The 26,137-nt window shown below is 33.9% G+C and overlaps 1 protein-coding gene across 1 annotated transcript; it reads right to left on the bottom strand.

Moving 5' to 3' along the window:
- Positions 1 to 1,795: 1,795 nt before the first annotated feature.
- LOC133520701 (serine protease nudel) lies at positions 1,796 to 23,865 on the bottom strand. Its single transcript, XM_061855314.1, has 26 exons — positions 23,708 to 23,865; positions 20,922 to 21,006; positions 19,416 to 19,541; positions 18,753 to 19,319; positions 18,609 to 18,672; positions 18,409 to 18,516; positions 17,700 to 17,938; positions 17,261 to 17,418; positions 16,666 to 16,793; positions 16,380 to 16,560; positions 15,718 to 16,067; positions 14,365 to 14,663; positions 13,250 to 13,365; positions 12,657 to 12,816; positions 10,858 to 11,884; positions 10,613 to 10,782; positions 10,414 to 10,527; positions 8,914 to 9,091; positions 8,355 to 8,786; positions 7,763 to 7,951; positions 7,532 to 7,688; positions 6,904 to 7,072; positions 6,513 to 6,701; positions 5,945 to 6,176; positions 3,189 to 3,320; positions 1,796 to 2,373 (listed from the first exon to the last, which is right to left on the bottom strand). Exons 2-26 carry the CDS (start codon positions 21,004 to 21,006, stop codon positions 2,055 to 2,057), a joined length of 5,889 nt encoding a protein of 1,962 aa, XP_061711298.1. The 5' UTR covers positions 23,708 to 23,865; the 3' UTR covers positions 1,796 to 2,054.
- Positions 23,866 to 26,137: the final 2,272 nt, after the last annotated feature.

Raw genomic sequence — 26,137 nt, 5'->3', positions numbered from 1 at the left:
TCGAAGAGATATAGGAGATTATATAATTTGAATTAGTAGGTAATAATGGTTATTTATTGTCTCTAAGTTTAATTTTAATTGCGAACTTACGAGTACATAGATTAAAATAAATGAACATCAGTACCCCTAGTGTAACTAAATTCGATTTTGAAACGTGACGTACGCGTTTGCGTTTAGTCTCATTTTGTATTGGATTTAGAAAGAGCGCGCCAAGCGGGACGTTTTGGAAACTCAAAATCCTATACAAAATGAGACTTAACGCAAACGCGTTCGTCACGTTTCAAAATCGAATTTAGTTACACTAGGGGTACTGAATGGAGATACCTACTGTTGTTTCTAAAATGTATCTTTAAGTTATTTGGTTGTTTTTTCCATATCCAAAATCTTTTGACTCAACTTACGAGCCGATTTGTTTTTTATCGGGATGGATTCAGGCAATCAGAAAGTTTATGTCTGGCGATGGACATTATCTTATTAGGGTTTTTTTTTTTTTATATGGAAGGAAGAGAAAAAATTACTCCAAGACGAATACACTGAGTTGAAGCCACAAAAAAAACTGGAATGTTGAAATTTATAAAATGACGCCATCTATCTATAAACGAACGAACTACAACCACATATTTTTCTTTCTCGTTGATTTACAACCTGCAACCTTTTATGATTAAGTGTCCATTCACGTGTCTGCTCTTAACAGCTATAACCACTAGATGTCACTACCAATAGTAATTCAACTAGCTTTGGTATTATTTATGATCCATCGTTTGATTTCGTGTTTTACCTTTCATAATATCTCCACCTACTAGGAATTAAAATTCTACTATTATAATTGAAAACCACTAGATTCCCAACTTTAATCGCTCGTACCTATTTGAAATATAGCATTTCTCCGTTTTTCATACATTTTCTAATGAAAATAATCGCGCCCATGGTCGACAAACTGGCACCGATGAATGATATCGCTAATTGTAAAAGACAATAGAGTCAGACCAAGATAAATTAGCAGCGATTTTGGCAGTGCAGTGCAAGTGTTATTTTAGACGTCAAACTTCTATGAAATTATTACGTTTACTTAACACTTGCACAGGCTTGGCTATCAAAATCGCTGCCAACTTAACTTGGCCTGACTTTAAAACAATTAGTAGGCGAAGTATACTTGAGCTTAGCAATCTTGGTCTCAATTACTTTTCTATATTTTAATTTATAAGTTTTCCTAGTATTTCAACTTTTCAATTCGTAGTCTATTATTTTTTTTAAAAAGAAGAAGATGAAACATTAATTTCAAAGTAAATACGATATATGTCAAAAAAAATTACCTAATAAAGTGTCGATATTATCCCAAAAAAATCAAGTATCATAACTAGTTATTCCCACTATATGGATTGGGGCGTGCGGCAAAGCAATTCACACCTCTTTATTCGTAAAGATAAAGTTTTATGACCATTGACAAATCAGGACATATTACAATTCGTCAAGTATAACCTGTAGCAAAAGCACGTTATTATAACGTTGCGTAGTAAAGACATCGTTCATATCCAACCGTAATTTTGATTTTGTTACTGTTAACCTTTCGTTTTCAAGATTTGAGATATCGATGCCTCATAGTTTTATTTAACAGCGTAAAATAAGTAAATAATGTGACATGAAAACAAAAAGAAAATATCGTTTATAACGTTATAAATTACCATACAACTGGAAAACAGCATAAAAAAGTCTATAGGTATATAGCACATATAAATTACATTCCCAAGAGATGTGAAGTAAGTTGCGGAAGGTTACGAGAAGGAAATAAAAATAGTTGTTATATGCAATAATAATTTATTATCGGAGTAACTAAAACTAAAAACTGGTCATATCTTTATAATATGGATTCTGTTATTTTTCCTTACGCGTAAAATTGCAATAAATAAATAGAGCTATCCTAACATTGTGCACATCGGCAAATCAACCAAGTCACTAGAATGTAGCACTGAGACTACAAGCACGAGGTCCAACTTCTTTCTATTGCTATCAGCTATCACCCCAAAGGAAGTAGTTTGTACTAGTCACATTTTAATTTAACGACATTCTATATTGAGCAAATAACACTTGTTGCCAATATTATCCATTATAGCTCTGGCAATAGGAGCATCAGTATTTCGCATTTTGATTCTAGTCTTATTATTAAGTACAAGTTCATTAAAAGGTTCTAAAACAATGTTCGTGTGTAGGTTGTATTCGTGGTTTTCTGGCATTTTTAGTTGTTTCGCGTGGCCACTGAAGTAGTTTAGTTCTCTGCAGATGTTTTCTAGTTCTAGGCGAGTGTGTGTTGGTCTGTCGTAGCATTTCGCGTGCCACACACCGTGTGACAAAACTGTCACTATGCCTGTGCCCTTCCTGTAACAAGAGGATTCCCTATTAATGTAACAACGCTAATTCATACTCGTACAAGCTTTCTGTATGGTTCAAAGTGTGTGCGCAGAATTTTCTTCATCGGATAGCGCCCATTATAAATGAATTCTACTCTAGAAGTTAAGCCAATATTTTTACCATTGCGTCATTGAAATTTACTTAGGGCCTGATACGAACTTTTTATTTTTCAAACAATAACGTCACTTTTGACACTGAGATATCTGATCTATATCGTATCTGGACCTAATATTTGACGTACTTTATCGTTCGAATCGGTCCGTCAGTTTTGAATATGGTTTAATAATAGCATCAGCTTCAATAATCACAAAACAAAAATTCCGAAGCATAGATAGGTACAATGTAAATACGTGAATGGTATATATTAACTGAGTTTTTTATTCTACAAATCTCTGGCCGATTTCGATGCCATGAGTTTAGTTGCAAATTCGACAACCAGTTTGGCCTAGTGGGTAGTGACCCTGCCTACGAAGCTGATGGTCCCGAGTTCAAATCCTGGTAAGGGCATTTATTCGTGTGATGAGCATGGATATTTGTTCCTGAGTCATGGGTACTTTCTATGTATTTAAGTATTTATAAATATTTATATATTATATATATCGTTGTCTAAGTACCCTCGACACAAGCCTTATTGAGCTTACTGTGGGACTTAGTCAATTTGTGTAATAACGTCCTATAATATTTATTTATTTATTTATTATGTATATTGTTATTGTAAATAAAATGATTATATAAATGCAAATTAATTTATGTATTTAATTTTTAATTTTAAAAAAACTTACGGGGCAAAAGCCTGAGCAGTTAGACCGAGACAAGACATCTCGTCCTCTCCGTTGGGGCAGTCTCGTACTCCGTCACACACCATGTCGTGGGCCACACAATATTCCACTTTGCCGTTTGAACTTGCCCCACACCTGCAATACATTTTATTTATAAAACATATATTTACTTAGAAAATTATAGGTACTCGATAAATTGTTTATAACATCCTATTTATTCAGGGGAAACATTAGTGGTATTTTTTTCATACAAACGTTCTCGACATTTTTCTCTCTGGATTTTGGCCCTAGATGAATATTTCTATAAGAGTTCAATATTACTATTACCTGTGTGTGTAATTTTAGCATTTTTGATATTCTTGTTTTTATAAGACTAGGTTATTTAAAAAGCGCTAAAAATGGCCAAATAAAGCGCCGTAAACAGACGCTTAACATACAAAATCGGCAATAATAAACGCAAAAATGAAAACAGTCAGACACAGATCATTCATTTCTCATTCCGTTCCGAAAATTTCGTTACGATTGGATAAGTTTTCAAGGAAGGAAATGTCGAGAACAAAAACTCGATTTCTGGGATTTTTACGCAGGAAGTTTTGCCTAAGCTGCAGTCGTCCTTATCGCACTAATTTTAGGAGCCGTCATAGCGACGGAGATATTTACCTAAAATTCTCAAATTTGAAAAGGGGGTCAGTTGTTATTTCCTCTTGCCACTTCAACAGTCGCTAATGGGTTTGCAGGAACCAATTGACTTCATTATGAGCACTAAGGCGTTCATACGACGTAATATTTTCCGTATAACGTGTACGAGATTTTATCGAATATACTAGTGACAAGAATCTGTATAGCAACATTGAAAATCATTCACAGTGTGATGTAATTATGGAAGAACAGGGATCCTTCAATCTCGATAATAAATTGTCAAAGTTGGCGATTGAAATGCGAAAATAATTAAAGATCTTACGTACGTTCTGTACGAGTATATACTTTTCACAATTTGAAAGAAAGGTTCGAACCTTTTTCTGGATGTGGATCCGTTTTCAATAAAAGATGGACTAATAATCTTTTTGTACAGTTGGTAGTCGCCTTCAGATATATTGGAGCGACCAAGGTGCTCAAAAATATCTGATCAGGCACTTTAATGCCTTGACAATAGAGACGTGTTCATATTAACTTTATATTTTTGTGAACGCCTTGGCCGCTCCGGTTTTAAACGTGTTGTAAAATTTTATAGCGAAAGAGCTTAAGAAAATATTTATCATGAAACTCCTTGAAGGTTAGATATCGTTCTGATGATAGATTTAAGAACGGTAGCCACATGCACAATGAGGTTTTTTTTTATCGTTTCCTCTAGATCAATGTTTTGCAAACGATTCTATTTATACGAGGCATTAAAGTCCATCCAACTGCTGGAATCACAAGGAAATAAAATACAGACTTCTCGGAAATCCGCTCATTTGATAAGCCGTAAAAGTGACCAATAGTAATTTTGAGGCGTATTCAGATAGTTCATTCTTATTATGAGACGTTTATGGATATGATGACAAGCTGTCAACAATGATATTTCTTAAACCAGATAAAACCGTTTCATAGCCAAATAAGAGTCTGTCTAAGTTAACTCTGCACCGAGTTGAACAGAACAAAGTGTAAGAGTGTCATAATAAACGTCATATTTTCATATAAACTTGACATTATATTGATGAAATTACCTCACTTTGTTATTGTAAATTCCATGAAAGGTTAGCTTTGTCCGACTGTACTAAGTTCGAATCGCCCTCTTTAGCGATTGTAATATTCAGTGAGGATTAATTCAGTTAATATATTTTTTAAGGAAATTGGTTATTGTTTTAAGGAAAGTGCGTACAGCTGCTGAATACAGATTGGACTAAGGGTGGTCTATTGTGTTTGTAGCTTCATGCAAATTGTAAAAATAGCTTTGATCTCGCCAGTTTAATCTTTGCTCTCAGAGTATATGCTTTTGTCATTTTATTTTTATTTTATCGTAATTAATTTAGGTATAAGTTGATGAATGGGATGAATACTCGCAAGAATGAATATTTTGGTAAATAAAATGAGATGGGTTTTTTCATAGTGTTTAATTAGGTTTGCTGATTTGGCTGTATCTATTTAAATAGAAATTTCTGACTTCGTATTTAGTCCAACACCGTCAGGTAACCACAACCATTGAAATCTACTTGTATCAAAAATAGGGATATAATATTAATCAATTGTTAGTTATGTACTGCTTTTGTAGTAGGTACTTCGTTCAAGTGTGAAATTAAAGTGTACCCTAGCATTTACATATATCTAAGGACGGGCCTTGCGGGCACTAAGAATGGTGCTTGTTCAGTGGTGTCACTCACGAATTTGAGCCAATCGTGCAGACTAACGAAACTAGTTGCGAGTTGCAACCAATCGCGCGCGTGATACGAACAGTACCCCCAGTGTAAATTTATTCGATGGCGTAACGTGACGTACGCGTTTGCGTGAAGTCTCATTTTGTATGGGATTTTGAGTTTCCAAAACGTTCCGCTTGGCGCGCTGTTTCTAAATCCCATACAAAATGAGACTTAACGCAAAGCGTACGTCACGTTACGAAATCGAATAAATTTACACTAGCAGCTCTGATATATGTCAATGGTAGCTAGTTTTTTTTGCGATTTAAAACAATATAATCTCAAAACGACAAATGAATGACGATGCATTTATTCTAAACCTCAATTTTTAAGACATGCACTTCGCCTATCCAATAAAAAACTCACCTGTGATTCTCCTTCGAATGACATTTACAGAACTTGGGATCCTCGTCGCTCCTGTCGTGGCAGTGTAGGATGCCGTCGCACAGCCGCGATGGCATGACCATCGACAAATAGTCGGAGCAGATCGTCTGACCCGGCTCGTCGGTGCCGTCTCCACAGTTGTCCTCGCCATCCTTGAATAACTCCTTGGATACGCATCGGCCGTTGTTGCACTTCAATTCGCCGGTCTTGCATTCTAGAAAAAAGTCAGTAACTAGAAACCGAAAGTACTCTCTGTCTCCCATTAGACTTTCGAGAAAGGAAGCTCTTTCAAGCGGTTAAACGGGTACTCGATTTCGTTTTTTAAAACGACTGTTTTTTAATACTTTTAATACATAATTATATGCAAATATTGTTTATCTACTCACCATTTCAAGACGAAAATGTATAAAAACAAACCATTTTTTATGTATTAGTGCAAAATGTCACTATTTTGAATAATGATGCCTGATTTGTTACAAAAAAAATTATCGTGCTAATAAGATGTATCATAAATTTATAAAGTTGATATTTTTTTAACTTTACAACTTACCGCATCCGCCAAGATACGGGTCGTTCCTGCAAATCCGCAGTTTTCTCTCACAAGCCCCCGCCGACTCATCCGCGGCATCCGCGCAGTCCTTCACCCCGTCGCACACTTGCTTCAAATCTATGCACTGCCCGCGGCTGCAGCGTTGCCCATGACACTCTTCGGCGTCAGTTTCAGTTGCGTTGAACTTTGCTGATTTGGACAAAATCACTTAGGTATGAGGATAAAGGCAAAGCAAATATTATCATAGAGATAATATAATCGAGCTATGATTATTTGAATGATTTACTCAATAGAAAAATGAATCGTAAATTTTACCAATCGAACTCCATCTCACTGAATCTTTTTACTATTTTGCTTATAACAAAATGAAATTACTAACATAAATACACACCAAAGTTAACTTTAAGTTCGTGTCTCAGATTTTGTAAATCGCTTGCTAAAATTCTGTCTCCCAGTCCGCATTCTCCTCGATCGTCTACAAATGTTGCTACGGGACGCCAGCCGTGTTCCGAATGACAACTTATAAGTCCCGCCCATTGACGATGTATGGCCATACCTTCCTGAAATATGTAAGCATTTATATTTTAAAATTAGCCAAATTTAACAGTTATGTAGTTCAAATTACTATTTTATTTGAATTTTTTAGGTAGGTAACTACCTTGGTTTGTTTTACCTAAATAAAACCTTTAACATTTTGCCCGCCCGTAGTTTGATATAAATAAGGGACTCTAGGGATTAGTTTCCAAGCGAACCCCAAGCTCCCATGAGCCGTTGCAAAAATGCCAGGACAACGCGAGGAGGAAGAAGTCAAGTCTGATATTAATAAGACATACAATATACAACTCATTTGGATGAAGTCTGATAAATAAGACAAAACTTCATCCCAGCGGCGGCACGAGCACGCTCGATAAAAAATTCTAAGCGGTTCAAATGTTAAGAAACTTATGCGACTGGTCATCTTAAAATGGTTGGGCCATGGTGACAGGTCAATGACAATCACCTGGTGAAAAGGAACTTACCGGACATATTTCGGTTTTCATATCGCGAACAAAACACCTGTATTGAGCCGAGCAGTTTTTACTTGTCTCTTCTAGAAAGATGCTAATAGTATTGTTATTATCATCTTGACCTACAGCGACACATATTGAGTGTTTACCCTCTTCTTCAAGTTCATTGCTGGAAAAAATATACCATATGAATACATCTATACATATTTATTATCTTCATTGTGTTTAAATTCCCATACTTACATTGATGGAAGTGTCATAGGTTTCACCAAGCTTGAGTATTTTGCAGGTTCTGTCAAGTGTAGGAGTGTGGATCGAATATGATATAATTCTACTTTCCCATTAATTTTGTGAACTTGTTCATAGGGACCTGGACTTGATCTTAAAGTTCTAGGTGATCCCAATACAGCTGTAACATAGTGATGTCCTAAGCTGAAAAAAAAGATATTTATCAATAAAATTTGGCCTTATGAAGACGATAGGTAAGCGAATTAAAAGTAAAATTTTAAATAACGACTGCAATTCTACGCTGCATTTCTGTGGACATCCTTGAAAAAATAATATTTCCGTCGGCAATGGAACAATGAGATGCGGAAGCAGCGTTTCATTGGGAATTAAATCGGAAGTTTAATTTTTAACAAATTTTATAAGTTTTTTTTTCAAATGCAGGGATATTAATGAATATTACTATTATGCAAATTGTAGAAAATAAATGATTAGTATTTTACTGCAGAAGTGGTGTGCATCTTCGATAACACCTCTAGCTAGTTGTGATCGTGAGTCCTGACGTGGCTCGCAAAGTTATAATCCGACTATAAATATTAATGCAACTTACATTGAATCCCACAAACACGAGTGGCTTACTAATACCCATGATAGATCCAGTAAAATTCCCGTGCACTTATAGTATCCGTCTGCATAAATTTTTGCTATCCACGGCCACATTTGTTTTGCAACGGGGTTGGCTGATCGGACTAATTGAAGTTCTTGAGAGTTGTCTACGAGGTTGTCAACCAGTGAAGAGTCACAAAAAACGTACAGTGACATACAGAGTTTTGTTATATTTGGTACGCAGTGTTCTTTTATAACTTGAGGTTCTTTGATAACTAGATGTCTAGCTGTTTCGTTTTCAACATTACTTTGCCGGTACATAAATTGAATAGGCGATTTTTCTAAAGAGTTACGTTTTTTTCTTTCGTTACTCGTTGATCGCAATTTGGAATTTTCTTTAATGTTAATATATTTCGGCTGGTATCTATTAGCGGAGCTGAAAATAAATTATTCATATTAATATAACTAAAACGAAATTTGGCTAATTGTTTTAAAATACTTATTACTATTTTTTTATTAAACAATTTTATATGCTTATTAATACTTATTCTTTATAAACCTACCTAAAACCTAAATATCGGCATGCATGGTTTGCTTCGAGTTCTTGTTGTTCTATTGATAAATTGTCTTCGCACAAAATATGCCAATCGTTTTTCTGTTTTCTTGTTAGATATCCTTCGAGATTGATCACAGGGCTTCCATCAAAATCGGATATTACGTTTTGACCATTCGAAAGTGTATCTGAAAGCATAATATTATTTATAATATGGGTATGGTTTGGTTTCTATACGTAAAATTTATTTATATGTATTTTGGATTGTATTGTATGTGTTTTAATATTTTACGTTTATATTTATATAAATAAACAATTTCATGTAAGAAAAAAAATTACTAAAGGAAACTTATAATATTTATAGATTATACGTCAAATTTTGGAGGCACGAAATCTTCCCAAAATTCTGATATTTTTTAAAAATATTATTTAGGTCTGTGCCGCAGGCCAACCTGTTGGAAGGGGTATTCTTTTTGTAATTGGGTTTAATATGTTAGTTTAATTGTTATACTATTTAATATGTATCTACTTATTTAATTAATTTTAGATTGTATTATAATGAATCTAATTTTATTTTCTAGAAATCCGTGTTACTAAGTTGTAACAATAAACTACTAATTGTGTTACTAAATTATTAACCAACTTCTCAGTATGTCAAAAAATTTTTTTTTTGTATGTTTATGGGGAAATTGATGGAACTAAAGTAATATTATTGGTAAAAAATATTTTTTTAATAAATAACCGACTTATTCATAATACTCAGCATACCTTTGTTAAATTTTGTCACTTTCTAACAAACACAAACGTTAATATAGAAGGATGATTAGGAGACGCGATTATTTAAGGGCTTGTTAGATTTGATGGGTGTTTTTAAATAACGCCAATAACCTGAACCTAGTAATTTGGACGTTTTCTTATTAAAATAAACCGCTGAGAAGACCATTTGGCAAAGTGAAACTGCTGACGGAGACAATAAAACGATCCCATTTTTTAACTGTTTTGTGAAGTCGGTTTTTTTTTATTAAATACTAGCGGATCCGGTGATAGTCAATTAATGTCATAATTTTCAAAAACCGCACCCCTTTAACTTAAAAAAAATGGTATCTATGACGATTTTACAAAAAAAAGTACAATACAATACAAATACTCTTTATTACACACCTCAATACAGAAACAGTAATTTTGAAAGTACATATATTATCAGTAATCTTGGATGCCATTTGCATTACTTTTTTGAAATCCGTACTCCCGATAACCTAAAAAGACGATAATCAGGACGACTTTTACCCAAAGGTACAAGCCCGCCACCTTGTAATCTACTCAGGTTATAATGTTCGATGTCTATACCCTCTACAACCTAGAAAACAACACCCTTGAGCCCATGGCGGCTTTTACGAAGAAGTAAATGGTCGCCATGTTGCATTTTAAATTCATCATAATTTTTGAAATCCGCATCACGAGAACTTAAGTTTAACGAACTTTTAATAGGTAATTTTTATGAGATACTTACAGCAATTTTGTTCATCTTCTCCGAATGGACACTGTGGTTTCCCATCGCATACGTATTTTGAAGGAAGACAAATTGTACTATGGTGGCACAGAAAATGATCTTTATCGCACCCATCTAAAATGATAATTAAGAAGCTGTTTTAGGTCTGATTCCATTAAAAAATATAGTTTAGTAAGTCAATTCAGTTTATTTAACTTACAGCAATCTATTTCATCTGCTCCGTCTAAACAGTCATATACTCCATCACATATTAATTTATCATCGAATGCCCGTAGATAATCAACACATGAGCATTCTAGTTCATCTGTGCCATCTTCGCAGTCAGCTTTATGATCACAACGTTGATGGTATGGAATATGCTGTGAAATACTATCAATACATTTTAGCATTTAAACTATTGATTTCAAGATAATATATTTTAAAAAGTTCTTAATAATAACTTACCTACGACATTTGTATTCTTTTGGAGTTATTAGCTTTTTCTTTATTTTCATTGCATGAAATTCAGACGAAATAATATCTTCAATTTTTTCTACTATGGCATCAGGAAGTTCTCTTCCAGGCGATTCAGTATTACTGGTAGAAAATATTGGAGTACTTAAATTTTGTGGACGTAATATAGAATTATTAAGTTTTTTTTCTTCGTTTGGTATATTTAGATTAGACTTAATAAGAGTAGTATTGTTTACCATATTGGTAGTCATGTTAGGTTTTGAAACATCTAGTAATTTGGATTCTACTCTTTTTTCTTCATCATTGATTGGAGTGGCATTTGACTCAGTAGTAGTATTTATATCTACCGTTTTATCCGTAGTAGGTAATTCCGGTATCTCTTTGTTTTCGATTCGCGAAGCCAATGTTGTTTCTTCGATTTGATTAAATTCATCTTCAATTGCGAAAGTTGAAATACTAGTAGAAGAGTCCATTTCAGTAGGTGTATTTGTAAAAGGCAGATCTTCTGGCATGTCGGATTCTCTAAACTTGCGATTTTTTTCATACATTAAATCGTCGCTATTTATTGACCTCATAACAGATTCTTGAGACGCCGATGTAGTATCACCACGACTTACTTCACCGTTGGTATTAAGAGGTGCGCTAGTAGGATCTTCCGTCATATTTTCATGAGAATCATCCTCGTTGCTATCTGATTCTGAACTTTTAGGTATTTCGACAGTCGACGCAAAAGGCAGATCATTAGTAAAATCATTGCCTTCTTGCGCCGTGTCATTTGATTGTCTTTGTTTTTTTACATCCTTAGAAGCAATAATGGTATTGGCTACAGAATTGTCATTTATTTCCTTTGACTTATCTGCAGATCTCATAGAAGCACAATCAGCTTCGTCTTCTCCTCCTAAGCAGTCAATAATCTTATCACATACTCGTTTGTTTGGAAGACATTTAAATATTCCAGTTATGCATTTAAAGCCGGGACATTCTGTTTTAGGTTGAATTTTAGGAAGTGTTTTTGAAACTGAAAAATAATTAAATTAATGAATGTATAAATTAATGTACCTACTTATTGCTGAAATCTTTAAGCCTGGGAGATATTAAGACTTATATATCTACTTACTCTATGGCAATGGAATTTATTACACGGCCAAATCGCCAAAGTTAATAAAACAATAATTACGGGGATAGAACTAAAGTGAGTAGGTGCTCAGACTTCACAAACATTATAATATATATTATATATATTGTGATAGAGATGCTTACATGCCCGATCCGAGCATTATTTTAAAAAGTGAGCCCATAAATTTATTAACAAACTACTTAAGTACTTTAATATTATGAGTAAGTATATAAATACATATAAGTTCTGTTATTAGGCCAAATTAATTGAAGCATATTAAGTAAGTCGTTTGTCGACTTCCACAAGATTACTAAAAATTACTTCAAGTAACGTAAAATGACGAAACAATATTTTTCTGGTTTTTTTAAATGTAGAAGAGAGCCTACCTCAACTTAGTTTTACTTAAATAGCTTTTTTAAATGTTTCTATATTTGTAAAATACTGTAAATATTAGTTTAAAATGTGTACCTACCTTTTGTACCTACTTTGACGATCTCGTTAAATGTGCATAATTTGTTTTTGTATTAATGAAAATTGTGCATTACTATTGGGAAATAAATATATCTGAATCTTTAAAAAAAACATAATAAATTCGTATTAACCATCTTACGTAGGGTACTTAGGTAGGTCTACCACATTTTATTAAATAAAATATACTGGATATTATACTTACAAATATGAAATCTAATCCATTCTACAAAAAGACTGACCCGAGTATAAACCCCGGGCTCATCTTTACGAGCACAGCCGTCTCCATGACTTACGATCCCGGCAATGTACCATTGTTGCGAATTCTGAGGGTTTCTGCACAGAAGTGGTCCCCCGCTATCGCCCTGGATTACACGACAATCAGTTTAAGCTTTGAATAGTGAAGGTCGGTCATAATTTAAAGTGAACTAGCTGAATGCCGTATGACTTGATCATTGTAGTAAGGTACCCTTTTAATTAAAAAGTTAGAAGAATAACCAGAAAACGAAAATTTTTATGGGTTTTTATTTAAAAGCGTTCATAAGCGTAAATTTAATCGCGTGCAAAAAGTGCCGTTTTCAAACAAATGGTTGGTGAAATATAATTTGCACCGATTTGACATACAAGTTGCTTAAGATCGAGTCTAGAGATAAAGCGCTACTGACATAAATAATATTTAGTTAGAAAGCAACCTTATTGACTAGCGGTAATGTAACTCTTGCCCTGAAAACGTCAGTATCGCGATTTAAATTGAGGCGAATGGAATGAAAAACAAAACAAAAAATATACCAAACCAACCTGACAAGCATCCTTTCCCCCTTCGCTAAGTCCCGCACATATTTCTTTTCCAGCTCTATCTTCGCGATGTTTGCATTTTTCCCATACCGGAACTTCCACTTCCCTCATATGATCAGCTGTAATATTATTATACTTATAGGTAAATCTGTAGAACATAATTTCTGGCAAACAATAATAAGGACCAGGGATGTCACGGTTGTCGCATTCTTCACATTAGCGAATGCAAATCCGAATGTCCAGGATGCGAATGTCTGAACGCGAATACAAATATGTTAGGGAATATGTAGATGTTATTATCATTACTAATTAGAAAAAAAAATCTGTTAGTACATAAAACACAAGTTACCTTGACCGGGGTGTTATAAAGTTATGAAAAATGCTGTCTACTGGTCAAAATGCATTAGGTATATTACTTGAAAACAGTTTGCGCACACTGTCCTTCGCGAGACGACCAGACAGGACCCGACCTGCGCACATTCGCATTCACAAAATATTCGCTTCATTTGATGCGAACATTAATGTCGATGCAAATGTTTAAAATGATGCGAATATTAACGACGACTATGCAAGTATGCTATAAGATGCACATTCATGCACGAATTTTGAGTGAATATATTTTTTATAATGGAAGTTGAACATTATGAACATTGCGTAACTCGGTTGTAAAATATAAATACATCCAATTAAAAAAAAATCTTAAGAGTACCACTTGATGTTTGATCTAAGTGAAAATAATTGAGTTCAATTATTAGCTTAGTTAGTTATTGTTATTTGTACAAAAATGTAAAATATGTATCAATTCATTTTTCATTGCATTATATCTGTTGTTTTAACAACATGCTTTAAAAGAGTGTTTTCTATTTTTTTTTACATGAAACAGGGATAATAATATTGATCATTTGGTAAATGTGAAATTTATGTGTCCTCCTTTTCGGTAGGTACAACAAGAAGGCTGGTGATTATCTACTTACGTCTCAAAAACCAGAGAAACCTATGTCGCACTTGTAAATTCGTAAGTAAGTGTGACAGGGAGACAACACGTCAAACGTGATTCGTGGTAGGCCCTCTGATTCTAATGAACACTCCTTTATAGACCAGCATACGAGTATACTCACGATCGGGCCCATGTTCAACCGTTGCTCCCCATCCCACCGCCGTGCAAAGCGTCTTCGGCGGCGGTCCCCACAGCCACTCCGGTCCTGCAGTTTCCGGTCCCGGCAGGCAAATCGGACGAACCCATCGGCTAAACAACATAGCCGGCTCTACTTTTAGTAATGACAAGTCGTTCTTCATATCAACACGGTCGTATTTGTGATTTACGATGATATGGCTGACGCGATGGTTCTGCTCCTGGGGTGAAAATGAGAAGCGGCGAAGCATGCCGACTTCCACTTCGTAGTAGTGTTCCCAAAATCTGAAATCAATAGTGTGTAATTATTTTTGGTCCGATTTCTTACATCTTAGAAATTGCAGTGAATTAAAATGTTTTATATTATTAAAATTGCCGCGTTGTATTAGGACGACATCTTAAGTAATCATTCGATCATGTACAGTAAAGAAAAAATAAAAAAGATGATATTTTCGAGACTGCTATAAATCGCTGTTCATGTGTACAAGTGAACTAAATCCCTTAAGACGAAAGAGAAGGACCCACTCGAAATCACCTTTTCATACACACGTAGTCCTAATTTTCCTTTCTATTAACATTATTGAAAATATTTTGACAAAATTTTCTGTAGGTATATCAACCACAGATAAACCGATAAAGATTAAGATAATAAAGACTAATTTTTAATAATTATATGAATTGAGAGCATTATTTTTTTATGAATCTATTTTACGCTCCTAATTTTTACAATAATTAAATAAGTTTTTGGTAAAAACAATTGTACAAGCTCTTATCGCTGATTATACTTTTCTTATTATAAGTAAATAATACTCATTGAGACAATTCTAAAACCCCCAAATACAATTAGGTTGCGTTGTTTCATTACAGAGTTCATTTGGCTACCTCCTGTCTCCATCATCAGATCAATTCGATGGTGCCCTAATATTGTATTGTCACCCGACTTACATTTATTTTTGTATGCAAATTTTCAGCTTAATCGGAAATCGGAAAGTGGGCCAAATTTAGCTTCTAATAGACGCACACTAACTAACAAACTTACATACTAACAGGGCAAGTTAAATAAAATCTTGTAACATCGAAAAAAAGTCAAAAGTAGGGGCATAGCTATGGTTACCATACAAGAAATTATGTAAAAATAGAGGAAAATGGGGACTACGTTTTTATGGAGAAGCGGCCGTCCCTTTTCCTCTTCATAGGTCCCCTTTTACACATCGATTGTATAATGAGAGATGTTATTTACTGGTTTAACTTCGACACACAATCGACGGTTAACTATTTTCCCAAACTATCAATACTATAATAAATGTCGGGCAAGTTGCGCAAACTAGTTCGGACTTACTTGTGGACACAATGGGCTGCTGACATGACCCAACTTTGTGTTATAACGACTCCACCGCAATGGAACATGCCATCTCTGTACATTGCTACCATCCAAGGCCAAGCAGTAGGCTGGCTAGCCTTCCCACCAACTACTCTACTCTGTGTTCTTTTGTACCTAATACCCTCCTTGCTCATATTGTTTGCTTGTACAAATTCATATAAGGAATTGAAATGCTTAAAACTTGACTTGGCATTGTTTTCATCGTGCCTTTTTACACGATTACCGTAGAACGTAGAATGGTATGGACAACTTTTCACCGACGACAATCTTTTGTTTCGACCAAATAATCTATTTTCTGTAGATAAATCCTGAAAATAAAGCATAGCGTTAGGTGCATAACATTTCGGTTTAGTTGAAGGTGTTTGAAGGGAACACGGAAAAAACATCACGCACATCACCTTCAGTTACATTTGAGCATTATTAACCTTTTAAGGTATCTCGTAAAGTTGGAACGATGCTATTTGCTTATATATTTTTCTGGGTATAATATTCTAACAGTCGGAAGTTAAAGTTATTTGCTAGCGCTGCAGATTTAAAGTCACATTTTCCACAAACAGACATGTTTTGTCCAGTGTTCTTCCTTCACTTTAGATTTTTCACTAAAACTATGTTTGATTTACCTCTCTTAGTAATTGAGATGATGTCAACACCCTCGTGCCGCATAAAAGATCTGGGCAAGTTACATATACCGCCGAGGAATTCATGCATGTACCACTTATATGCATTAGCCCACCCTGACCTATGTTCAAATAGTTAACCCTTGCTAACGGATTGACTTGAACTACTTGTATAAATGGAGGCCTAAAACAACAACAATAATTAATTGTATACTCATGAGAAAAGGAAGTTCGATTAATTGATTTGAGCAAATATTTGGAAGGGATAGCAAATAGTTTTTGTGTTTACCTTATTATTAGACCAGTTTCCCTTCGGCACGCATCATGAGCTAAAACATACGGGTTTCTGCAAACTGCGTACCAATCTCCTTTATAGTTCCTCATTAGAAATCCTTCGGTGTTAGAAACTGCAAATAACTAAAAAAGTTTTTGTTCATAAATAAACAAACTTTGCCTGATACTTTCTATTAATACTTTTAATTAATTTATTTATTTAAACTTTATTACACGATATTAAATTGTAGAAATGGTGGACTTGATGCCTTAAGGCAATATTTACCAGTCAACCAAGAACAAAAACTTGCAGTTCATAGGTCATCGAGTAAATTTATTTCGAGTAATTCAATTGAATTCTACCCACGCATGAAGCATTGATTCGGGTGCCTTTTTTATTGAAATGAGCGTATGCATTACAATGAAATTCAGAAAGTTTTAAAAGGAAATTCGCTTTCGTGATCCGGAGTAACACGAGTTCGCTTTTTAACTTTTCTATCAAATAGGTTTTTTTTTTTCATTTATGGAGTTGTCCTTAAGTCGTTATTTGGAGCAAAGTTGAAGGAATACGTTTTAAGCATTTCCGTTTTTATTAAAGTAACAATACTCACGGGTTTTTCATGCAGACTGGGAGCTAACAAATTACATTCAATTTCATCTTTGTGATTAGGACAGTTTCGTATGTTGTTGCATCTTTGCTCCTTGGTAAAACAAGTGGCAACACTTTCTACGTTGTTGTCGCCACAGCTAAATGAATCTTCGCTACACCCTACAAAAACATTAAATTCGAGTATTTTGCGAGTTTGTCAACACGTTTTTATGATGTTAAGTGTTTATATACTTAAAATATCATCGTAAGTGTATAATTTACAGAGCAACGTAAATTAATGCACAAAACAGTATAACAAGCATGCATGAAACATTTTAGAAGGCATTTTGATAATTTTTGTCTGAATTTATAGTGCTTTTTGTGTAATATAAATAAACGATAATTTTGAAAATTATTCCGATATTCTAATTTACTCATACAGGGTATTAAATGCTTATTACCGTCACATCCCATTTCATCTTCCCCGAAAGGACAGTCAAAATATCCATCACACAGTCTAGAAACATCGACTCTAGACTTGCAACTGCATTGCATCTCATCGCTAGCGTCATTGCAATTTACTTTTCCGTCACACCATTGCTTTTCAGTAACGCAAGTATCACCACTAGCACATGCAAAAGAACCGGCAGGACAATCGGTTCCTCGTGTTGAAGAAATTGCTGGATTCGCTATATTGGGCCTAAGATAATTAAAAATAGTATATCTAGTGAAACTGATTGCGTGAATATCAACGCTAACCTATAGGCCTGAAGCAACAAAATCGACATGCGTTTTATAATCAGCAGGCCTAGCCCCTTAGCAGCACGCTTTCTTCCATTCGTTTCCTTTCATTTTACAGGTTGTATAAAAGGAACAAGGAACATTTAATTTTTTCCCCAGTTAAAATTAGATACCGATTATGTCCTTAAACGGAAAATGAATAACCATTATTCTTGTTACATTCTGTATTATCGATGCCCTTATACTCATATGGGTGTATTCCCATTTGTCCCCGCCGGGCACAGATGGGAATAGGTTCTTTCATATGAATGGTTTATCCCTGCCTCATGTATGGATGGAGGCGGTCTCGTCGGACGGGGACATGTGGGAATTCGCCCTTTATGTCGTCGCGTTGTCGAGTTTGTTGCTCCAATAATTATTATACCTTACCGAGGTTCCAGAAAATTCCTCCATATATCTAAATCTTGAGGATGCCAACTATCTCGTTCTGCTCCTGATTTTAAATCCTGGGTTTCTGGATATGGTGACTGAATAACACTGTAATAAGAAGGTATATTTCAAATCACATGGTATAATAAGTTTTGGTTAAGATTTTTTTAATAATATTGTGGATAAATATTTTTTAGTACCTCGGTCTTAGCGGTTGATGTACATTGTAAACTGGAGAATGTTGAGGTGTGATCTCGAAGCCTCCTGTCAAATGATTTAAAAGCTTAAACATCTTGACAAAATAAATTATAAATAAATTAATCTAAATCAACAAATTTACATACCTAGATGTTGAGGATGATTTTTCAGCAGATTTGTTAACAACGGTATTGGCGCCGGCGCAAAATTTTGGTGGTTTTGGGAATAAGGAAGAGATGTTGGAGCAGGAAGAACTAGACCATGTGATACATCTCCAAAAGTTTTCCTTTCCGTAGCAATACTGGCTGTTGATCTTGGCTTATAGTGTTTTAATGTTGTAGGGCGTGTTTCACGCTTTGTGACTTCCTTAATGTCATCAAAGGCTTCCGGGTCCAACGAATCTTTATCTTCCTCGTTTATAGATTTTAACTTTAAAACAAGATCTTTGCAGATATCATCTGCGTTATCTTTATTACATATAGTATCTTGTTTTGTAATGATATCTCTAGCTTTCTTAAAAGTGACTTCATCAAATTCTTTTAAATTAGGACTGGATTCTTGGTTATCAATAGCACTTCTTCTTTTCCGCTTTAAACTGGGGTATTTTGTTTTATTTTTTAAACTGATGTAAATCTCAACATCATTTTGCTCGACAGTGATGTTCGTAGTTTTTTGGTTAGATACGATGACAATCTCTGTGTTGCGGTTATTTTCTATAAACAATCAGATGTACAAAATTAAATTCACGCATATTATATAACAATATTTACTTCATTTTTACATTTTCATAATCACGTTTTCATAATTACCTGTACTTTGAAACACCCGGACTATTACAATATAAGCGCCTACCGCAAATAAAACTAATAACATCAAGCAAACTAGTTTTATTATGAACGAGCAGACATATTTCTGCACTGAGTTGGCGTCTCGACCTGAAATCAATTTGGAGAAATATTATTACGAACAAGGTAAGTTTTCCTCTTTATGTATTTTAAAATAAACGAACTTAAAGATTGATTAAGCTCTGCTGCTTTAAAAAAAAAATAAGCATAAATAATAAACTGGACGATCAATAAGGTCATGTATATCTAGAACAGTTTAAATAAAACCTCTGATTATGAGGGTATTGTAGCTAAACTAACAAAAACGAATCCCAAAACCTAGAAAGTTTCGTCGTCATATTCGTTTGTTTGTATTACTGTCACAGGCATAAGATATATGTTCTTGAAATTAAGAGTGCAAATCTTTTGTTATTCACTTTTTTTTCACCACAACAGCTCGTAAATGCTCACTTTATTCTTTATTGGCTAATAAGAGCGTTGTATTTTGTCCATAACATTCGAATATTAAGTGACTATTTTGAATTTTAAATATTTATTAGCATTCATTTGGATTTGATTTTCAATGTTCTACAGTTAATATTTTCCTTGCGTTGGTATGGTGAAAAATAGAATTAAAGAACATCTTTGCCCCCTTGTGAAACAAATTACTATTTTTGCTTTCAAAATGTTGGTACTTTTTCCAGAGATACCATTTTTATGCCGAAAGGCGGATCTGCTTCGAGAAAAACTAAAGACTTAAATAATTTGAAAACCAATCCGGGTTGACTAAGATTAAATCATTGTTATATGAGCACTATAATAATCCCAACAAACAAAATAAGGAATAAAAATATGTAATTAACTATTTATTATCCCGTTAGGCCGTTGCTCCCAAACTGTAGTTAACTAAATAAAAAATAAACATTAACAATGATTAATGTGTGGCACATCATTTCTGATGAACCCTCTGGACTAGTGGGTAGTGATTCTGCCTATGAAGCCGATGGTCCCGGGTTCAAATTCTTGTATTTGAATGTATTTGTGTAATGAGCACAAACATCTGTTTTAAGTTATGGGCGTTTTCTATGTATTTAAGTATTTATATATTACATATATCGTTGTCTAAGTACCCACAACACAAGCCTTATCGAGCTTACTGTGGGATAGAACTTCAATTTGTGTGATATAATATTTATTTATTATGATTTATTTATTTCTAAAACTAATCGTTGTTGTTATTTCTAAACTAATGTTTCTGTTGGTTTAGACCACTTACATAAAAATACCTTTAATAGTCTATAATCCCTACACTTTGTTTTATTTTATTGGGTACACTTAACAAATCGTACAATATTATGAAACATACAATTGCATATCATCGCTTAGAAACTAGCACGAAATTCAAAACAAGTGTACACAGAATGCTTTACAAGTAAGCGCAAATGTTACAAATTAATGTTAACACCATATCAACAAATAATTCTTACTTACGAATTGCAATCGACTCAGCTAATTCCATCGGCGGCAGTCCTAACTGTTCGAAAGCTCTTTCCGACTTTAAAGTGTCGTTTGACATCTGTAAATTAGAAAAAAAAAATACATCCACGTTTTTTCTTAATATAATAGGTACAAAACGAGCGGACGAGCTGCCTGATGGGAAGCAGTCATCGCCGCCCATGGACATAAGCAGCATCGGAGGAGTCACTTATGCATTGCCAATCTTTGAGAACCCTCTAAATATCTGCTTCTTGAAAGAACCCCATGGCATATCGCAAGGGAAACGCCACAGAAGGTATTAGCTCATTCCACAACATGCTCTTGGTTGGCTACTTTTGTGGAAGGTGAGGTGATAAAAACGCGACGGTGGCACCAATTCAAAAAGTTCTTTAGAAGTTCTGTAGCTTACTGACTGATGGACATTGCGTCCCTGTCCTCTTTCGTCCCATCGTCAGTGGGAATTTTTTATTTTATTCATTTATTTGCTCTTTATTGCACAATACATGATAGAACAACTGGTGGACTTAATGAAGTAAGGTATTTTCTTTCTACCAGTCAACCAGAAAGGTGCAGGGTCTTTTAAACTAAAATGAACTTGTAACCGACACATTAGATGAATATTGCTATATTGATAAACTTACGCACATACTAAATAGACATAAGACATAAAATATACATGCTTTAATATATCTAGTGTTCATTACGGTCAAATCATAATAATAATTAGATCAGATCGGCTTCACTGCTTGAAATAGTACCTACGCGGTGAGTACGCAATGGAGAATATATAATAAAAAATATTGTATCTTATTTTACCTACATTACATCATACTAAACTACAAAAGTTTTTTCCAACATAAAATAAATAAATAAACATTTTTATCTTACACCAATGGGCCTAGCCCCATACTAAGCAAAGCTTGTACTATGGGTACTAGGCGACGATATATATACTTATATAGATAAATACATACTTATGTACGTCGAAAACACCCATGACAACAAATATATGTATTCATCACACAAATAAATGCCCTTACCGGGATTCGAACCCGGGACCATCGGCTCATACCGGGATTATAGGCAGGGTCATTCATTACACACTAGGCCAGACTGGTCGGCAAAATAAGGGCACACAAATTTATATTCCTACAATTAAAACAAAGGAATACGTTCAACTGAGTTAGCTTTTAGGTATTGATACAATATGACCTGTGAGTATAATAAAATTCTATTTTGACGGCGAAGGTAAAGGCACATTACGGTTAATTTGCCCTAAGTGTATTGCAAAGGGGCTTTTTTACTATTGCGAGCATACCGAAATTATGTTTAGATGAAGCATGAAAAGAATATGATTACATGGGTGTTTTCTATGTATTTAAGTATTTATAAATATTTATATATTATATATATCGTTGTCTAAGTACCCTCAACACAAGCCTTATTGAGCTTACTGTGGGACTTAGATAATTTGTGTAATAATGTCCTATAATATTTATTTGTTTATTTATTGGTTTATTTATTGAAACTCAGGTACTTCACGGCAGAATTTCCCTCAGCTAACCTTACACTTTATGTAACACTTTTATGGTTTTGTACCTAAATAAATAGTTTTATATCTAGATAACATTTTACATTTGAAATAATCAATTAAAAATTTAAACAAAACTGAAATATGACTAGGTTTTTAGTCTTAGTTTAAATCTAAAAATAAATAAAATTAATATTAAAATTGAAATCTAAATCTAAAAACATATAAATATGAAATTAACAAAAAGCCTCTAAATATATTAATGTATTAATGTATGTTTAGATTTATTTATTTTAATGTTCAGATTTTAATTTTAAATTTATTTTTATTTAATTTTGAGTTTTTCGTATTAGTCATATTTTAATTTAGTTTATTTTAATGGCTTTGTTATAATCTAGCTTAAAGTTATTACACCGGTAGTTCCATTATGTTCTTCTTTTTTCAAATTTCATCTGTTGTGGCGTTAAATCAATGTATTTTCTTTCTTTCTTTAGACAGTGAAGTAGTTAGTTTGGCTGCGTACCCAACAAAGTTTCCAGGCTTCATTTCAATGTTGCAAAGTTTGTGGGGAATTCTAGTTTGTCAATGTGAAAGTAACGGAATACTTAAGTACTAGATTACGACTATTTTCAAGTAGATAATAAAACAATATTTGCATGCCGGGTCTTACGTTACAAAGATCTCAGGAAAAATCGGAGGCACTGATTCAGATAAGCCCCGTATATGTCTCCCCTTTAAAATACTTTGATACAATTATCTCTATTTATAAATTTCATCCTTGCATAATTTTTTTTTATACTATGAGCTACATTAGGATTACAAAGTCATCTTTTGCCCTCCATGTTTACGGTTGAACTAACGAACTTTAGTTAGGTATTATGAGCTTAGCTCTATTCTTGTCATTTTTAACCCCTTATTGGGCAAAACTGAAAAAAATCCTCAATCCAAGCCTCATCGCCAATAAAATTATGTACTAGAAAAAAAAATACAAAAAGATGATGTTATAGGCTGGTCCTTTTTGAGACATTTGCCCTAAAAAGTGTTAAAAGCTCTTGGATTCTTATAAACAGCGTAATATATTACTCATTTAGATTTGGCACCAAAAGCGATACAGTATATACCGGAATCTGGTAGCCCTCCACTACCGCAATTTTGTTATTAGTAGAACGCCACCTTTTTTGTTATTAGCCCCATTTATACTAAGTTCTATTATAAACCAAAACGGGAATAAATATTGGAAAGCACTTACCGTTCTATTTTGTCACTTGTCAACAATAAAATACTACGCGCACTTCACAAATTATGTATTCATTTCATTTTCATGACACTCATTTATCCTGACCGAACCGACCAGAAAACCTACGAAGTCATCCTTCTGAGACACGTATAGTGTGACTGAGGCAATCGGATATTTTTGCTGATTGTTGAATTTGCAAATGGCACCTAAAATGCTTGGTAAGCATCGAATCAAGTCAGCTAAACATTTTATTGTGCCATTGTTATAATAAAACAATTAAAACAATATAATTATTTCTTGTTGTTTGATTGGATATGTTTTTTAAATAGGTTTTTGCATATGTTCATTATTAGGTCTAAAGTAAAATGGCTAATTTTAAAGCGACTTCAACAATATATCATTATACAAAAACGGTAGGGATAAGAAGACACAAGCAAACAAAAATATAAAGATTTTTAAAGACTGTGTTTATTAATGCATACAAAATATATTACTTTTTCTTCTTCGTAAAAACAGTTTGTAAAACATAAATTCAATTGCAGGATGTCCTTGTCATCTCGATCAACTCAGAATTTGACAATTAATCAAAATTGAGAAATTCCACATTTCGCAGTGAATTCTATAATTTATGTACTAGATATAGATACTTGTGACCTGTGAAAGGAGTGGTCGCATACATTTGTTATCTATCAATTAACATTTCCTCCTCTGTTATCTTAGGGCGCAGCATATCTAGCTTATCATAGCACCTACTATTACAGGTACCTACTGCATTTGGTGTAAGCGTAGTGCATGAGCACGTCGTATGCGTCAGATCCATTAGTTACTAATGGGGTATTATTTCCAGCTTCATTGACACAACATCTATTCCTGAAAGTGACACTAGGGTTTGCAGTTGGTAGGTAAACAACACATAATTCAGTATAAAGCCAGAAAATTAAGTATTTAGTAGACTACATAATAAAAAATTGGGATTAGTTGCCAACTGGACTCCAGGCTCTCATGAACAAATTGTAGATACCCTTACCATGAGTTTTACTGTGTCAAATCAAACGCAATACATCTCGCTTGCACCAATGTCAGTACGAGGGATGCATTTTGTGTTAGTTTACGCAGTCGCTAGTGAATATGTCAAACTAGTGGAAGGATACTGGTGAAAATACATATATTATTGGAATTATCCATGAAAATGAACATAAAGTTAAAAACCATTTATTTGCTTGAAAAAGTAACAGCATGGGACAAAGGCCAGAGCTTTCAATACCCGCTGATATTTCGTAACGTCAATATTATGACCCAAGATATTTTTAAATACAAGAGTCAAAGGTTTAATATATTCTAGGTGCGAAGGTGATTTGCATCACAAAGGCAGGTTTCGGTCGGTTGGTCAGTGAACGCTAAATTGTTTTACGGGAAATAAGTAATGGCTTACGCTTAACATAGGTGATCACGAGAATTAAAGTCAAATCTGGCAGTCGATGATATACGAGGACTAAAGAAAAACAGTTAAGCACCCATTGCAAAACAAACTAGGCAGCAAATTGTTTGGAGACTATGAAAGTCTTATTTTGTCACAATGATTTAGATTTATTTCTTTCATAATATTAAATCACAATATAAATTACTTAAAGCTAATCTATATGAATTTACATTTTGATCGTCAACTATTTATTATATACAATGTCAAGACGGAAAAACATCATCAAATATCAATGGCAAAATAAATTCATCACAATGTCAAATAAAATAATTACGGAAAATATTTCAATATGGCTACTTATACCTAGGTATCTCGTGATGATCGTCAAATTAAAGTACAAGGCATTACAATATAAGAATAAAATAACAATTTTTATATATTAAAATCAATTCATAATATTACATGTCATTTCCATGTATTCTTTTACGGAATATAATGGATTATCCAATTTAAAAAGATCTTAATTGGCGTTCAAATGCTTCGTCAGATGGTTCGGTTCGCAATTTTGCAGGTAGACGCTCATAATATGTCGGCCCTATCACCCTCGGATTTTTGACTGAAAGTGCCATGCGACGCGGAATGTTCAACTTAAACTTCATTTTATGTTTTAGGTTGGGTTAGTTCACTTTCAATTGAGCAAAATGGCTTGGTAATGCCAGATGTATTTTAAAAGATAAGTCCCAGATACTTAGTAAGTACTTACGTTTAGTAGCAATTGTATTAACTCATACTAAACAATATGTAAACAGGCCCTAAGGCAAGCTACACATAGCATAGGTACATGCTTGTAGGGGGCCATATCAAATAAAAATAAATTATTGGTTATCTCCGGAAGGAGTTAATTGGAATAACTAGTGTCTCTGAGAAAGGAACTTAATTCAAGCTCAGAAGTGCACCCTTGCAATTAATGGAAATAAATACTGTGTATAATATGGTAATCGATTCTTAAAGCGTAAACTCCA

The sequence above is a fragment of the Cydia pomonella genome, chromosome 8 (assembly GCF_033807575.1).
Source record: "Cydia pomonella isolate Wapato2018A chromosome 8, ilCydPomo1, whole genome shotgun sequence".
In the NCBI taxonomy this organism is placed as follows: domain Eukaryota; kingdom Metazoa; phylum Arthropoda; class Insecta; order Lepidoptera; family Tortricidae; genus Cydia; species Cydia pomonella.
Note: the sequence above shows the minus strand (reverse complement) of the source record. Positions and strands in the feature narration are given on the sequence as shown.